This window comes from Heteronotia binoei, chromosome 15, assembly GCF_032191835.1.
Source record: "Heteronotia binoei isolate CCM8104 ecotype False Entrance Well chromosome 15, APGP_CSIRO_Hbin_v1, whole genome shotgun sequence".
Classification (NCBI taxonomy): Eukaryota; Metazoa; Chordata; class Lepidosauria; order Squamata; family Gekkonidae; genus Heteronotia; species Heteronotia binoei.
This window is the reverse complement of record NC_083237.1, coordinates 8,049,490-8,065,541: the sequence shown is the minus strand read 5'-3', so window position 1 is coordinate 8,065,541 and position 16,052 is coordinate 8,049,490. Positions and strand designations below refer to the sequence as shown.

Sequence of the window (16,052 nt, the reverse complement as noted above, 5' to 3'; positions counted from 1 at the left end):
CTAGAGCCCATTCCTTATCTCTAATGGCTCCCACTTTGTTTGGCTATGGGTCTATTTTTGAGGAAATACTATATGGCAGGGGTGGCCAACAGTAGCTCTCCAGATGTTTTTTGCCTACAGCTCCCATCAGCCCCAGCCATTGGCCATGCTGGCTGGGGCTGATGGGAGTTGTAGGCAGAAAACATCTGGAGAGCTACTGTTGGCCACCCCTGCTATATGGGGTTTTACCAGGGCTTTTTTAATAGCAGGAACTCCTTTGCATATTAGGCCACACCTCGTAGCCAATCTTCCAGGAACTTACAGTAGGCCCTGGAATAAGAGCCCTGTAAGCTCTTGGAGGATTGGCTACATCAGGGGTGTATGGTCTAATATGCAAAGGAGTTCCTGCTACAAAAAAAGCCCTGGGTTTTCCTATGTTGACTACAACCATTTTCGCACATAGCTTACCTCGCAGTCACAATCCTGTTCCCTCCACAGCGTCTGTCGGATTTCCCACCATCTGCGCCGGAGTTACAGGAAGTGCCGCGGCTTTTGCGTAGCAAACGTAAACTGGGTTTTAGCGGTTTACGTTTGTGACGCAGAAGCCGCGGCACTTCCTGTAACTTTGGCGCAGAGGGTGGGAAATCCGATCGGACGCTGCGGAGGGAACAGGATTGTGACTACGAGGTAAGCTGTGTGCAAAAACGGTGTACATGTTGTGCCCTGACCTGGATGGCCCTGCCCAATCTTGTAAGATCTTGGCCAATAAGCAGGTTCGCCTTGGCTGGCACCTGGATGAGAGACCAAGGAAGACCAGGGCCACTACACACAGTCAGGCTATAGCAAACTACTTGGGGAGGGAAGGTGGCTCAGTGGTAGAGCATCTGCTTGGGAAGCAGAAGGTCCCAGGTTCAATCCCCGGCATCTCCAAAAAAGGGGTCCAGGCAAATAGGTGTGAAAAACCTCAGCTTGAGATCCTGGAGAGCCACTGCCAGTCTGAGTAGACAATACTGACTTTGATGGACCAAAGGTCTGATTCAAAGGACTCTGATTACTGTGTATGACCTTGGCCTGGCAACGACTCTGAATATTGGATACTATTCCTGGTAAATATATCTACCATTGAATACAGCTGTTTCTCTTGTCTATTAATTCCTGTGTTTTTGCCTGTCCCTCTCCTTCAGCTCTTCTGCTGCGTGCAAAATACTCTAACATTATAAGGCAGCTTCATATGTTCATATGTTCATACTTCTGTTTTTCTCTTGCCTTGAAAACTCTGTGGTTTGTCATAAGCCATCTGTGACTTGGTGAGACTTTCCACAAACGCCACATGTTTGTTTGTTTGTTTGCTAATCTCATTTTTGGAATTCAAAGTTGCCTTGAGCTACAAGGGAAAGCTGCAGTATAAATATGTTAACTAATAAGGTAATAAGTGATGTAACTAACCCAGACAAGTGCAATGGCTGACATAGCAAAGGTCATTTGTAAGCACTTGTTGGTTTGGGCTACTGAATACCTATGAAACATCTGAATAAAAGATGCCGCACTTACTGAAGAATAGCTTCCTTTGAAAATCATGGGGGAGATTTCGAGGCCTCAGCAAAAATGCTCGGGGCTTGTTGGGATCCCTGCAGTACAAATGCACACAGGCAATTCCAAGTCACTGTGACGCTGGTGCTCATTCGCATGCGTGAAAAGGCCATCAAAATCAAACACCACAGGCAGAGTTTTGCTATCACTTCACCTTACTTTGGAGCTGCATGGTTTGTTCACTTGGAGGCTCATCAAAGCGTAGGGGTGAACTCAGGATGACATATGCAAGGGCTTCACTCCTTGAGGAAACTACTCAAGGATCCTCAGACAAGCAGGTAAGTGCCCTCCACTTAGAACCATTCTCTGAACCTGGCCCAGAGATGGGATGATCAGGGAGTGTTCTCTGTCATTCATAATTCCAGACGACCCATACTTCTGTATGAGGTATCGCTGGATTCACTGACTGGTTCTTGGCCTCCATCTCTACCCTTTGGGCACGCTCAGAATTTGGTTCCATCAACTTCTTGTACCAGTTGCACAGCATGGATTCATTTCTTCCTGCTAGCCACAAAGGAAAGACACATGAGGTCCTGATTTGCACTTCACCTTGCTTGGCTCATGAAGAATATCTTCCTTTCTCTTGCTAATGAGCCTGAAGGATTCCTTTTGCTTCGTTCAGGTAATTTCGTGTCTTCCCAGTCATCTTCTGTAGCTCTTCTTTTTCCTTCTTCTTGAACTATTCCTAACCGCAGTTTCTTCACAGACCTACCCAAACCTCAAGCTCCGGCTGTTGAACTCCTCCAGTCAGTAGACCAAGAGAAGAAAATGGTAATGCTGAAATGTGTCGCATCTGACTACTGGCCTGAAAAAGTAGTTATCCGTTGGAAGGATAGTCTACAGAATAAGGCTGTACCATTTACAGAACAAAAAATGTCAAATGGAAGATACACAGCCAGTAGCCAAATCAATGTCACCTTTTATCAGTGGCAAGAAGTGGACAGCCATACTTGTGAGGTGGTGCATGAGGAATCAAATTCCACATCTCTCAAGAAGGTCTCCAGAAAAGGTGAAGTGGGACAATATATTCATAACAGCACACCACACTACCAGAACCTCTGTATTGCTTTATCCAGTTGGATCTGATGACACTCTTTCAAAATTAAGCAAGCAAGTAAGGGTAGAACTAGTTAGGTGACTGGCCACTGTTAGAACTGACATAGCCTTCTTGAAACTAAGTAGGTCTGGTTCTGGCCTGAACCTGGATGGGAGACTTTCTTGGACATCTAAAATCTCTGTGCTTTCGTAAAAGTAAGTAAGTAAAATTTTATTTATATCCCGCCCTCCCCCGCCAAGGCAGGCTCAGGGCGGCTAACAACAACAGAAAATAATAATACATTAATAAAACATTGAATCAGCCTTAAAACCAATTAATACATTAAATTAAGAACCGTTACTAATCTAATAGCATTAAATTAACTCTAACCGTAATTATCATTTGACGCTATGCCTGTCAGTTGGTATTGATGGTGGATCTCCGGACTGGATGATTTTGATGTTTTTTTGTTATGCACTTATAGTTCAGCTATTCATAAACGCCAGTTTAAAGAGGGTGGTCTTGCAGGCCCTGTGGAACTGATCAAGGTTCCGCAGGGCCCGAACCTCCTCTGGGAGCTGATTCCAAAGGTATGGGGCCGCGGAGGAAAAGGCCCGTGTGCGGGTATTCTGGAGTTTAATTTCTTTTGGCCCAGGGGTAGTCAATCTGTTTTTTCCTACTGACCTCAGTGTTCTCTGGGGCTCGTACGGGGAGAGACGGTCCCTCAGGTAGGTCGGTCCTCGGCCATATAGGGCTTTAAAGGTAATGACCAGCACTTTGTACTGGACCCGGTATACAATCGGCAGCCAGTGCAGTCCGCGTAGCCCCGGCCGTATATGCTCCCATCTTGGGAGACCAAGCAACAGCCTGGCCGCCGCATTCTGCACTAGCTGTAACTTCCGGGTCCGGCACAGAAGCAGCCCCATGTAGAGGGCGTTACAGTAGTCCAATCTTGAGGTGACCGTCGCATGGATCACCGTTGCTAGGTCCTGACGCTCTAGGAAAGGGGCCAGCTGCCTCGCCCGCCTCAGATGGAAAAATGCTGAATTGGCAGTGGCTGTTATCTGGGCCTCCATTGATAGTGAAGGCTCCAGTAAAACACCCAAACTCTTCACCCGCTGCGCCGCCTTCAGCGGCGCACTGTCAAAGGTCGGGAGAGATATTTCCTAACCCAGAGTGTCACGACCCACACAGAGAACCTCTGTCTTTGCTGGGTTCAACTTCAGCCCGCTCAGCCTAAGCCACGTTGCAACAGCGTGTAGGGCCCGGTCCAGGTTCCCCTGGGCGGAGGTGGGCTGGCCGTCCATTAGCAGATAGAGCTGGGTGTCATCTGCATATTGATGACAACCCAGCCCAAACCTCCGGGTAATCTGGGCAAGGAGGCGCATGTAGATGTTAAATAACATCGGGGAGAGAACTGCTCCCTGAGGCACCCCACAATCTAGTGAGCGCCTCTGGGATCATTCACCCCCAATTGCCACCCTTTGTCCCCGACCCATGAGGAAGGAGGAGAGCCATTGTAAGGCCAACCCCCTAACCCCTATGTCGGGGAGGCGGTGGATCAGCAACTGATGGTCGACCGTATCAAATGCAACCAACAGATCTAGTAACATCAGCACTGCCACACCGCCTCGATCCAGTTGCCGCTGGAGGTCATCTACCAAGGCGACCAGGACCGTCTCCGTCCCATGGCCTGGTCGGAAACCAGACTAGCACGGGTCTAGGACAGAAGCGTCATCTAGAAATCTCTGTAGCTGCAACGCCACTGCCCTCTCAATAATTTTACCCAAAAATGGTAAATTAGACACCGGTCGATAATTTGCCAATTCGGCCGGGTCTGCTGTAGATTTTTTCAAGAGGGGGCGAACCAAGGCCTCTTTCAAAGGTGTTGGAAAATGCCCCTCTAAGAGGGATCTATTTATGATGTCCCGTAAAGGACATCTAAGCTCCCTCTGGCAAGATTTAATCAGCCAAGAGGGGCAAGGGTCCAAATCGCATGTTGTTGGGCGAGCAGCAGAGAGGATTCCATCGACTTCCTCCAGGCTGAGTGGGTCGAAGTGGCCCAGCATTAAATCCGAAGACAGGCGCGGAGCCTCAATTTCACTTACTGTATCTAATGTGATAGGCAGGTCTTGGCGGAGTGACGAGATTTTATCTGCAAAGTATTTCGCAAATGCCTCACAGCCTATCTCTAATTCTCTAACATTTGGTTTGCCTTGTGGCAATGTTATAAGGTCCCCAATTACTCTAAACAATTGTGCTGGGTGCGAATTTGCAGATGCAATCTTGGCTGCAAAGTATTCCTTCTTTGCAGCCTTGACTGCCATCTCATATGACTTCATAAACGTTCTATAGGATGTTCTCGTCGCTTCATCCTGAGTATGCCTCCACCGCCTCTCTAGTCGTCTGAGCCCTTGTTTCAGCTGGCGCAACTCCAAGGTATACCATGGGGCCAGCCTCACACAAGGGCGCAGAAGGCGCCGGGGTGCAATTTTGTCGATAGCCCTGGATAGTTGGCCTTGCCAGACTTCCACCAGGTCATCGAGGGAATTGCTAGTGGGCCAGGGATCTCTCAGGGCTATTTGGAACCGTTCCGGGTCCATCAAGCCCCGGGGGCGAGCCAAAATAGGCTCTCCGCCCATACAGGGTTGGGGCGACATCTCCATATGGGCCTTAAGGGCTAGGTGATCCGACCATGGAACCGCTTCAACCGCGATATCGTTCACCAAAATCCCAGACGCAAAGATCAGGTCTAATGTGTGTCCGGCCTGATGAGTGGGAGTTGTGACAAATTGAGAGAGCCCTAGTGTCACCATGGAAGACACTAGGTCCATCGCCTGAGTGGAGGCCGTGTCATCGGCATGGACATTGAAGTCGCCCAGGACCATAAGCCCCAGGTACTCCAATGCCCAGCCCGCCACTGCCTCCAATAGTGATGGTAAGGCGCTGGCTGGTGCGTTAGGCGGACAGTACACCAGCCAGATCGCCAACCCCTCTCCAACATCCCACGTCAGACCGGCACATTTGATACCATCGATCTTTGGGGCTGGGAGAGCCTGAAAGGAGTAACCCTCCCGTATGAACAACGCCACCCCTCCCCCCCCGCCCGTTACTCCGTGACTGGTGAAAGACCGAGTAACCTGGGGGGGTCATCTGGGAGAGAGCTACTTTCAGTTCAATAATAAAGGAAAGCAGGGAATGAATGAATGAATGAATGAATGAATGAATGAATGAATGAATGGGAAGGTGAAGAGGTAGATTATGAGGCAAAGGTAAGATATTATGTGGCTCAGGGCTTTTTTTTTTTTTAGTAGAACGCAGTTCCAGCTGGCTTGGTGTCAGGGGGTGTGGTTCAATATGCTAATGAGTTCCTGCTGGGCTTTTTCAACAAAAAAGTCCTGTGTGAAACAATGGTGATGTCAAGAGATGTGGCCTAATATGCAAATGAGTTCCTGCTGGGTTTTTTCAACAAAAAAAGTCCCGTGTGGCCTGAAGATTGAATGACAAATTGAACTGAAAACTGAGATATATTGTGACGGAAAGAAGGAAGGACAGTGATTGGGCAAATGAAGGGATTTGTTTTCCCCAAACATCCATGAAATATGGGTATGATTAGCTTTATTCTAAAGTCATCAGCACTAAGGAAAACTTACTTTCACCAGAATCTCATGGAACAAGCTTGGATGAAAGAATATTTCTTTCTTTCTTCCTTTCTTCAGACTGGATTATGCCCACACCCCTCACATTGAGTCTCAGGACCGACCCATCCTGCCCCAGCCTAGGCCTAAGTGACAGCAGCAACATCACTTTACTCTGTTCCATTAATGGCTATCTAGAGGACATCAAAGTCACCTGGGAGGCTGATGGAAAGGTTCAAAAGAGCCTGAAGAAGGACTGCCCTCAGGGAAAAGATGAATTCTATAGCACCAGCAACTTTACCATACCTCTTAAAGAATGGAACAAACTACAGAATTATACTTGTAAGGTTACTCAACTCAAAACAAGTATCTCCCAAACAAGCCATATCAACAAATGCACAGGTGAATATTTTAGATTCTTTGGCTCTCTTTTTTTTTCATGACTTTTTCCATAGTCCATAAAATACATTCATACATTCCCTCTTCCATCTACTGTCCCACACCAAGACTCCTGTTAGAGCTAAGGCAGCCAGACTGTCAAGAAGAGAAACTTCCTCTGTATTTTACCCCAGTTGGTGCTCTGTGCTCTTGTCTTGGGCAATTCCAAGTTTACAATCCACTCGTCAGCTAATTTAACCGATGGAGGCATTAATACTCTGGAAGTTGGTCTTCATTTCCATCATCACTATTGAAAATAGGGTGGAATTTCTGAAGTCTGATTGTGATAAGGTTAGGAACCCCATCCCACATTTCCTTTTCCATTCTCTTTCTAGTGCTCCATTTCTCTCTTTCTTCTGCACCCCAACAAGGGCTTATCCCTGTCCATTGTAAACTACTACGTTTATTTTTTTTTCTTTCCAGCATGTAAAGGCAGCATCCCACCCCCCAGCCTCTACCTCTTGAAGCCATCCCTTGAGGGACTACTCATCCAAAAGAAAGCCCTCTTGACCTGCCTTGTGGTAGGCTATGAGCTAAACCATACCGACTTCACGTGGATTGTAGGTGGTGACAACTACAGCAATAACAGCACAAAGGGGGAACTCAAAAATCATAAAAATAAAACCCAGAGTTTAGAAAGTCAGTTGGTCATCCCCAGAGAAGTCTGGAATTCTGGAAGCAAAGTCGAGTGCACACTTTCTCATTTCTGCTCACTTTTCCCAAAGAAGAAGGCAATCATCCAAAACAATAAAGGTGAGAGAAGATTTCAGTAGTATATAAGTGGTAACCAACTGCTTTATCATACTGTACCACTGGTAGGAACAAAAGGTTGCAGGGGTGGGGGGAGGCGTCCAAATAGAAATATGAGCCCTGACCATTTTTCTCAGGTAAAGTGAAGCCAACATTCCATATATGAATACTGAGATACCCAATTCTTCCTGAATCACCGTTATTTCAAAATAAAAATATTAGGATCTCTCTCCAGATGTTAGGGCCATCCTTATCAACATTTCTATCTCCCTCCCCTTCCACACAGATTCAAACAAAATTAAAGCTCCATCTCTCTCCTGGGTTGCCCTGTCACCAACACAACTGATGCAACCGACTTCCCAAGCTGTAGCCTGGGTGGAATGCAAAGCCTCCGGATTCTTCCCAGAGGAAATATTGTTCAGGTGGAAGAAGAATGACAGCTATGTCAATGCCTCTGAGTACATCACAGGGGTTCCAGCAGCTAAAGATGGAAGCCCCACCTTTACTACACAAAGCATCTTGAAAATCCCATCCTCTGAATGGGAAAGCAGAATCCAGTATACATGTGTGGTGGGTCACGAATCCTCCCCTAACATGTACAATCTCAGTAAGATTTTTTTATGGTAAGTCTGGCGATTAGGAAGGAATTTAAAGTTGCAAACCATGAATTATTATTATTTAGGCCATGGTAAATAAAGACTGCCCTGACCTGGACTCTCACTTTGACCTCATTAGGGTCATTATAAAGCCGTAAAACAGATGGCCGAGGCCAGCTCCATCTCATGAGATCTTAGAGTCAGCCCTGCTTAGTACTTGGATGGAAGACCACCAAGGAAGTCTAGGGTTGCTACATGCAGACAGGCAATGGTAAACCAGCTCTGAGTGTATCTTGCCTTGAAAACACTATGGAGTCAACATAAGCCAACTACAGCTTGATGGTACATTCTACTGGAACTGAAGACCAATCATAGGGTTATGCTGCTGTGATACAAATCTTTCACAACTGAACATCTTTCACTCAACAATCTCACCAAAGTTCCTATATGGAAGAATATTCCAAGGGTAGCCAATGGTAGCTCTCCAGATGTTTTTTGCCTACAACTCCCATCAGCCCCAGCCAGCATGGCCAATGGCTGGGGCTGATGGGAGTTGTAGGCAAAAAACCTCTGGAAAGCTACCGGTGGCCACCCCTGGAATATTGTGTCTTAGGTGCCTTCAGCTGGTAGAAATGCTCTGCCTGTGGTGTTTGGGCATGGATGGCAGTTCACAGTTGCAAATTACCATTTGGAAATGCAGTCATCAAGATACACTTGTGTTAGTTTATCCTCTAAGCCACTAGAATTTGGTACCATGGAAGTCAGTAGAATCAGGCATTTTAATACAGGAGGTATAAAGCATGATTTACTTCCATATAAGTATGAATAGCAACCTGGATAGCCCTAATTAGCCCAATCTTGTCAGAGCTTGGAAGCTAAGGATGGTTAACCATGGTTATTTGACCAAGGAAGTCTAGGGTTGCTATGCAGAGGAAGGCAATGGCAAACCACCGTTGCTGATTTCTTGCCTTGAAAATGAGGTGGAACTTCATGGGGTACCATGGGTTGGCTGCACTGCATGCTATTGTTGTTATTCCTCAAATGTGAAAATGCCCTAAAATTTCAAGTACATGTAGAGTATTAAAATGTGGCATTGCTAGATCTGTTGTCTAACCCAGGATTTAAAACTCACATAAAACACTGTGTCCAGAAGAAACAAAGTGTGTCATGAATCCCAAAAGTCAACCATTTCATTTCAGATTCCCTGGAACCAACTTCCCCTCAAGTTATGGCATTCCACACCTCTGAGAAAGAGGCAAGACATAAACTCATCTGCTTTGCTACTGGTTTCCAGCCAAAAAATATAGACATTCACTGGAGTGTCCCAGGAACAAACCTCACCTGTAGTTCTAACTCTTCAGCCCTGGTGGCCCTCAGTGATGGAAAGTATCAGAAGAGCTGCAACTTGGAATTCAGCGAAGAAGATTGGAGAAAACCCCAAACATATACATGCACCGTCAACCACAGTTCAAGTAACACTTTGATTAAGAAAGTCCTACATTCTTCTGGTAAGTTAAAATATGAAAGTAAATAGCATGCAAAATCTTTTTAACAGAGAGAAGTCGATTCTAATATAGGAGAGAGTTCTTCTGGGTATCTATGGAGTGCTTTTACCTCATTATTAACCGGACAAAGTAGTCATTCTTCATACATCTTATTAGGATACTAGAGCACCAAGGCTGGATGTCATTTCTTATTTAGATTTATTAACAAGATGCCTTTCTACACATAGAGCAACCAAAGGGGCTAACTATGTATTATTAATGAGATTTCTACTCCAGCATGGCATTCTGGTTGTTGAGTAGGAGTAAGGACAGAAATAATATAAGTCTAGTGATTGGTTGCTGGTGGGTAAAATGGTGGCAAGGATATTGGTTGACTGTGATTGTGCATATAATGGATTAGTTGATTGGTTGCTAGTTGTGAGGCAGATGTGTTACAGACATGGTGGAGATATAGTTAAGAACATAAGAACATAAGAGAAGCCATGTTAGATCAGGCCAATGGCCCATCCAGTCCAACATTCTGTGTCACACAGCGGCCAAATATATATATATATACACACACACACACAATGTGGCTAATAGCCACTGATGGACCTCTGCTCCATATTTTTATCTAACCCCCTCTTGAAGGTGGCCATGCTTGTGGACGCCACCACCTCCTGTGGCAGTGAATTCCACATAGTAATCACCCTTTGGGTGAAGAAGTACTTCCTTTTATCCATTTTAACCTGTCTGCTCAGCAATTTCATCGAATGCCCACGAGTTCTTGTATTGTGAGAAAGGGAGAAAAGTACTTCTTTCTCTACTTTCTCCATCCCATGCATTATCTTGTAAACCTCTATCATGTCACCCCTCAGTCGACGTTTCTCCAAGCTAAAGAGCCCTAAGCGTTTCAACCTTTCTTCATAGGGAAGGTGTTCCAGCCCTTTAATCATTCTAGTTGCCCTTTTCTGAACTTTCTCCAATGCTATAATATCCTTTTTGAGGTGCGGCGACCAGAACTGCACACAGTATTCCAAATGAGACCGCACCATCGATTTATACAGGGGCATTATGATACTGGCTGATTTGTTTTCAATTCCCTTCCTAATAATTCCCAGCATGGCGTTGGCCTTTTTTATTGCAAACGCACACTGTCTTGACATTTTCAGTGAATTATCTACCATGACCCCAAGATCTCTCTCTTGGTCAGTCTCTGCCAGTTCACACCCCATCAACTTGTATTTGTAGCTGGGATTCTTGGCCCCAATGTGCATTACTTTGCACTTGGCCACATTGAACCGCATCTGCCACGTTGACGCCCACTCACCCAGCCTCAACAGATCCCTTTGGAGTTCCTCACAATCCTCTCTGGTTCTCACCACCCTGAACAATTTAGTGTCATCCGCAAATTTGGCCACTTCACTGCTCACTCCCAACTCTAAATCATTTATGAACAAGTTAAAGAGCATGGGACCCAGTACCGAGCCCTGCGGCACCCCGCTGCTTACCGTCCTCCACTGCGAAGACTGCCCATTTATACTCACTCTCTGCTTCCTATTACTTAGCCAGTTTTTGATCCACAAGAGGACCTGTCCTTTTACTCCATGACTCTCAAGCTTTCTAAGGAGCCTTTGATGAGGAACTTTATCAAAAGTTAAACACAGATGACTGTCTAGAATAGGTTATTCACTTGCTCTAGCAATAAGCACATGAACATGTGAAGCTGCCATATAGTGAATCAGACCATCAAGGTCAGTATTGTCTACTTGGACTGATAGCATCTCTCCAAGGTCTCAGGTTGAGGTCTCTCCAGGGTCTTTGGGTGAGGTCTTTCACATCACCTACAACCTGATCCATACTGGAGATGCCAGAGACTGAACCAGGGTCTTTCTGCATGCCAAGCAGATGCTCTACCACTGATGCACAGCCCCTCTGACACTAGATGATAGAAGAAGAAGATATTGGATTTATGTCCCACCCTATACTCTGAATCTCAGAGTCTCAGAGCGGTCACAGTCTCCTTTACCTTCCCTCCCCCACAACAGACACCCTGTGAAGTAGGTGGGGCTGAGAGAGCTTTTTACAGCAGTTGCTCTTTCAAGGACAACTCCTACAAAAGCTATGGCTGACCCAAGGCCATTCCAGCAGGTGCAAGTGGAGGAGTGGGGAATCAGACCTGGTTCTCCCAGATAAGAGTCCGCACACTTAACCACTACACCAAATTGGCTCTACCACTACACTTAACCACTATACCAAACCACAGCTATGGTTTATCTCAGAAGAAGGCAGCAAACTCATCAATTGATTAGGAGAAGGTAGAATCAGTTGTACCTGGGATTGAACCCATGTCACTCCACTGAGTATTAGTTTCCTGAATGCTTCATGGCTCTCAATCAAAACTCTTTCATTTTCCACAGTAGTGGTGGAAAAGACTCTAGGCAGGGAGATAAGTGTCACCTTCTCCCTTTCTTCTCCCTAGTTCTGATATAAACATCTCAAACTTTATTGGTTTAAGTCTCACTGGGTATTCCAACATAAAATATATTGTGTTTTTAGTCATGAAATATTGGCAGATGAAGTAACTAATGAGAGATGCTCTTCAATAAAATATGCATGACGGCTTATTTTTCAAGGAATGGTCTCAGCTCCCATCAACACAACAATTATGACCATTGAACCCCCATCCTTTGAAGACCTCTTTACAAACAAAAGTGCAGCTCTAACATGCATGGCACCCCTTGCTGATGCAATGATGAACTGGACAGTCATTTGGCTTATGGATGGACAACCTGCCAGCACTCAAGCTGTGTCCACAGAAGTCTTGAATAAAACCACGAGCACTGCCTTGATACATAGCCAGTTGATGGTGAACCTTGCTGAATGGAAAGGCACCATAAAGTTCACCTGCAGCATTTCTACTGGATTAGGAGAAGTCAAACAAGTCTACGAGAGAAGGAATGGTGAGAATTTATGGCAAGAGTGAGGTGGGGTGGACACTGAGCACATGAGGTGATGACAAGGAGGTTCAGGAACATAATAAAGTTACTAATCATAACTTGAATGACAGGTCAACCTAAAAAGTGGTTTTGATTGCAGCTGGAATTGGATGCTACTGAGCAAGCTCCCAGTTTCTTCTGCAAATGTAAAACCCTCTGAACAAAGGGATGAAATCACTGGATATAGGGCTTTTTTGGTAGAAAAGCCCAGCATGGACTCATTTGCATATTAGGCCACACCTTCTGACATCACCATTGTTTCACACATGGCTTTTTTGTAGCAAAAGCCCAGCAAGAACTCATTTGCATATTAGGTCACACCCCCTGGCACCAATCCAGCCAGAACTGCGTTCCTGTGCTTTCCTCCTCAAAAAAAAAAAAAAAGTTATAGAAAAACTTGTCCCTGTTCTTATGACAGTTTAATTTATAGATTTTCACAATGAATTCTGCAAATTATAGTTGGATACTAAAAATGCTATCGGAAATCCTTATCCCCTACCCTTTACAGTTGTAAAGATTTCGAGGAAGGAATATTTCTTAGGCAATATAAATCTGTAGTACAAATTCGCCTTTTTGTTCCCATTTTCATGTGTACATATTTTCTACTACAGGCACTATGAAGTCCCCCAAAGTCTCCCTCCAGCAGCAGTCCTCCCAAGAAGACTTAAATGTAACCATATTCTGCATAGCTACAGATTTCTACCCAGGAGAAGTTTTTGTGAAATGGCAGGAGGAGAATATGGAGATGTCACTGAAGGGCCATGATGCCCATGACTTGAAATGTGACCACAAAAGAGACAGATGCTCTTTACTCAGCATCCTCGAAGTCCCCAGAAGCCAATGGATGATGGGTGTCTCCTACATGTGCCTTGTAGCTCATGTCTCCTCTGCAAATATCATATTTAGAAGAATCAATTCTCATTCTGGTAAAATGCACCTTAACTGTGCTGTCTGTATATATCACCAGATAAATTCCTTCATTACAAAGATGGTCTCTTTTTCTTGGCTTCTTTCATTGTTTGGTCCACAATTGTTCTCTTTTATCCTTCAATGTAGTGCTCCTCTCACTTACATTATGTCTCAGTTACTATGTATACAGTACATAATACTCCAAGGAATATTTCTTTGTTCTTCTAGTGTTGACAAAACCCACTCTACCAAATGCTCTCAGGAGCACTGTGCATCTTGATAAGGTGAATGTTTCATTGACAAAACTTCATTTTCAAAAAATGAACACCGGTTACTTGGGGCCAACATCAGGGAGACGGCTATTTCTTTCATATCGTGGTAGTAGGTTATCCCAGAAGCATTGAGTAGGAACTGTGGAACGTGGGATGCTGAACTTATGTGGATCTCTGGCCTGATCCAGTAGGTACACCAAAGATATGTGGATAACGCCTCTGGGAGATTTCCCTGTGTCTCTTCGTTCTATCAGCCTTGTTGATGGAGGTGCTTTTGCTCATGCTCTCTCTGCTGATTTTTTCTTCTTCTCCATGGAATGACCTTTTCATCTCACCTCATTTCTGCAGATTCCTGGGGCTGTGCTGTCACAACTGCTGACATCTGTGGCACCTGCAATGAAACAGAAGATGAATACAGTGAACTACCTGAGATGGATGCTGCCTGGAACAGGGTCTCCACTTACCTGATCCTCTTTCTTCTTGCACTCTTCTATGGGGGCCTTGTCACTTTCTTCAAGGTAAAAAGGGGAAGAGGGTTTTGAGTCCTATCACAGCAACAGAGAACACATCTGGAAAACACTCTCTTCCCAACTACTATCCCATCCATTTCTTCTGAATCTTCTCTCTTCTTGGTAGTTCCTCATCCACTAAATGCATGCATGACCCTCACATTGTGGAACTGTAAATCTGCAAAAGAACCAACAGCTGGTGTCCTAATTCAGGCATTGCTTGGAAACTGGTTTTCAAAACAGTAGGAGCAGTCCTCAACATCCCTAAGAAAGATATTCTGATACACACATACTTTTATTAAATATGTACCTAAAACAATTTAAAGGTATACTTGCACAGGTAATATGTGCACATGGTGAGACTAATTTGCATGTGTAAATATGTGTATCGTAGGACAAGATAGGATTCCCAGCTAAGTGTATTTTCAGGATGAAACCAGGTTTAATATTGGTTTTCCGTTGAGCTGTTATTTATTTATTTATTTATTTACATACTTACTTAATGTCTTTATACCCTACCTTTCTCTGCAATACGGATCCAGCTTATGTCATTCTCCTCTTCTCCATTTTATCCTCACAACAACCCTGTAGTAGGTTAAGGTTATAAGTGTGTGACTGGCCCAAGGTCACTCGAGATGCTTCCATGGCAGAGTAGGGAATTCAAAATTGGGTCTCTGCAATCTTAGGCCAGCACTCTAACCACTGTACCACACTGTTTAAAAGGGCCTTCATTCTAACGTTATTTCTAATCTATCTACTTCACTGTGTATCACAATAGCAGAACAATAAGACCAATGGGACATAACCAATCAGTGGGCTTTCTCCATCAACAGCTAACCAGATGTCCCATTCCTGGCCATGCAGACAATGTAGATATGTCTCTTAATTTCTTTCTCCTTCCCACCCCTTCTGTTTTTCTAGGTGAAATAGCCACTGGCTCAACTCCCAATGAAGCATGACTCCCAGCTTTCTTCTCCATTACAAACCTCTCAGACTTTCTCCATTCTAAAAATTCCAAGGACTCTGCAAAGCAACAAAGCATTAAGGATGGAAAGCATTAACACCAGTGTTGTTTAGATTCCTTTGGCAATGATCACCATCATGAATGCACAGGATTTTGCTTCATATGCAATAGATGGTTGACTAACACACACACCCCATTTACCCACACCCTGGTTCTCATTGCTCTGTGATGTGCTGAATTAAATTCCAAAATTGCACTGTTTTTATTTTTAAGAAGTGTGTTGAGACTTTATAGTATTATATTTGCATTACTCTGTGCTTTGCTGCTGCTTCTCGGTTCAGCACAACATGACTGTTATTATGAAATTATGATTAGCCACAAATATGTGGCGCTAGTTCAATAACCAAGGTCCTTGAGCACATCGATCCTGATACAGTACATCTGAGCATTACAGTTAATTGTTGAATTATACTATGTGTAGCACAGACATTTTATAACATTAATGGTCATCATGCTGAGATCTGATTCTTGTCCTGCCTTCTGTTCTCGTTTTGTCACAGACCTTTATCTGCTAAAGATATCAATTGAACAACAGAAGTCCTGACTAATTGCTTTAGTTTTCAAATTTGTAACAAATGTACAAGTTTTACTTTCTTAACTATGTTCTCACTGGTCCATCCTTGGGGAAGAGAAGGAAGAGATGAACAGATGCCCAGAAAAATCCTTGAACAAGTTGATTTAATAGTTCACCACTTTGATACATATATTTCACGGGAAGTTTCTTTGAAGCTCAAAGAAGCGCTCACTTCCTATCATCACAAATGACAAATTGGAAGGCTTGATATACTAATCATGTGAACTTCACATAACTGAAACTCTGGATAGCCA

The 16,052-nt window shown here is 44.5% G+C and overlaps 1 protein-coding gene and 1 long non-coding RNA gene across 2 annotated transcripts in view; both read left to right on the top strand.

Moving 5' to 3' along the window:
- The window catches only part of LOC132584623 (uncharacterized), a 37,899-nt gene that overhangs the window by 5,377 nt on the left and 16,470 nt on the right, over nucleotides 1–16,052 (top strand). The window contains exons 6-9 of the mRNA XM_060256525.1: nucleotides 9,227–9,535; nucleotides 12,148–12,474; nucleotides 13,122–13,436; nucleotides 14,040–14,209. Coding sequence (XP_060112508.1) covers nucleotides 9,227–9,535; nucleotides 12,148–12,474; nucleotides 13,122–13,436; nucleotides 14,040–14,209 — 1,121 coding nt within the window. The remainder of the gene's footprint in view (nucleotides 1–9,226; nucleotides 9,536–12,147; nucleotides 12,475–13,121; nucleotides 13,437–14,039; nucleotides 14,210–16,052) is intronic.
- LOC132583759 (uncharacterized) lies at nucleotides 7,272–8,042 on the top strand. The gene is made up of 2 exons (XR_009556216.1): nucleotides 7,272–7,434; nucleotides 7,718–8,042. It is a non-coding gene; the product is annotated as an uncharacterized LOC132583759 (long non-coding RNA).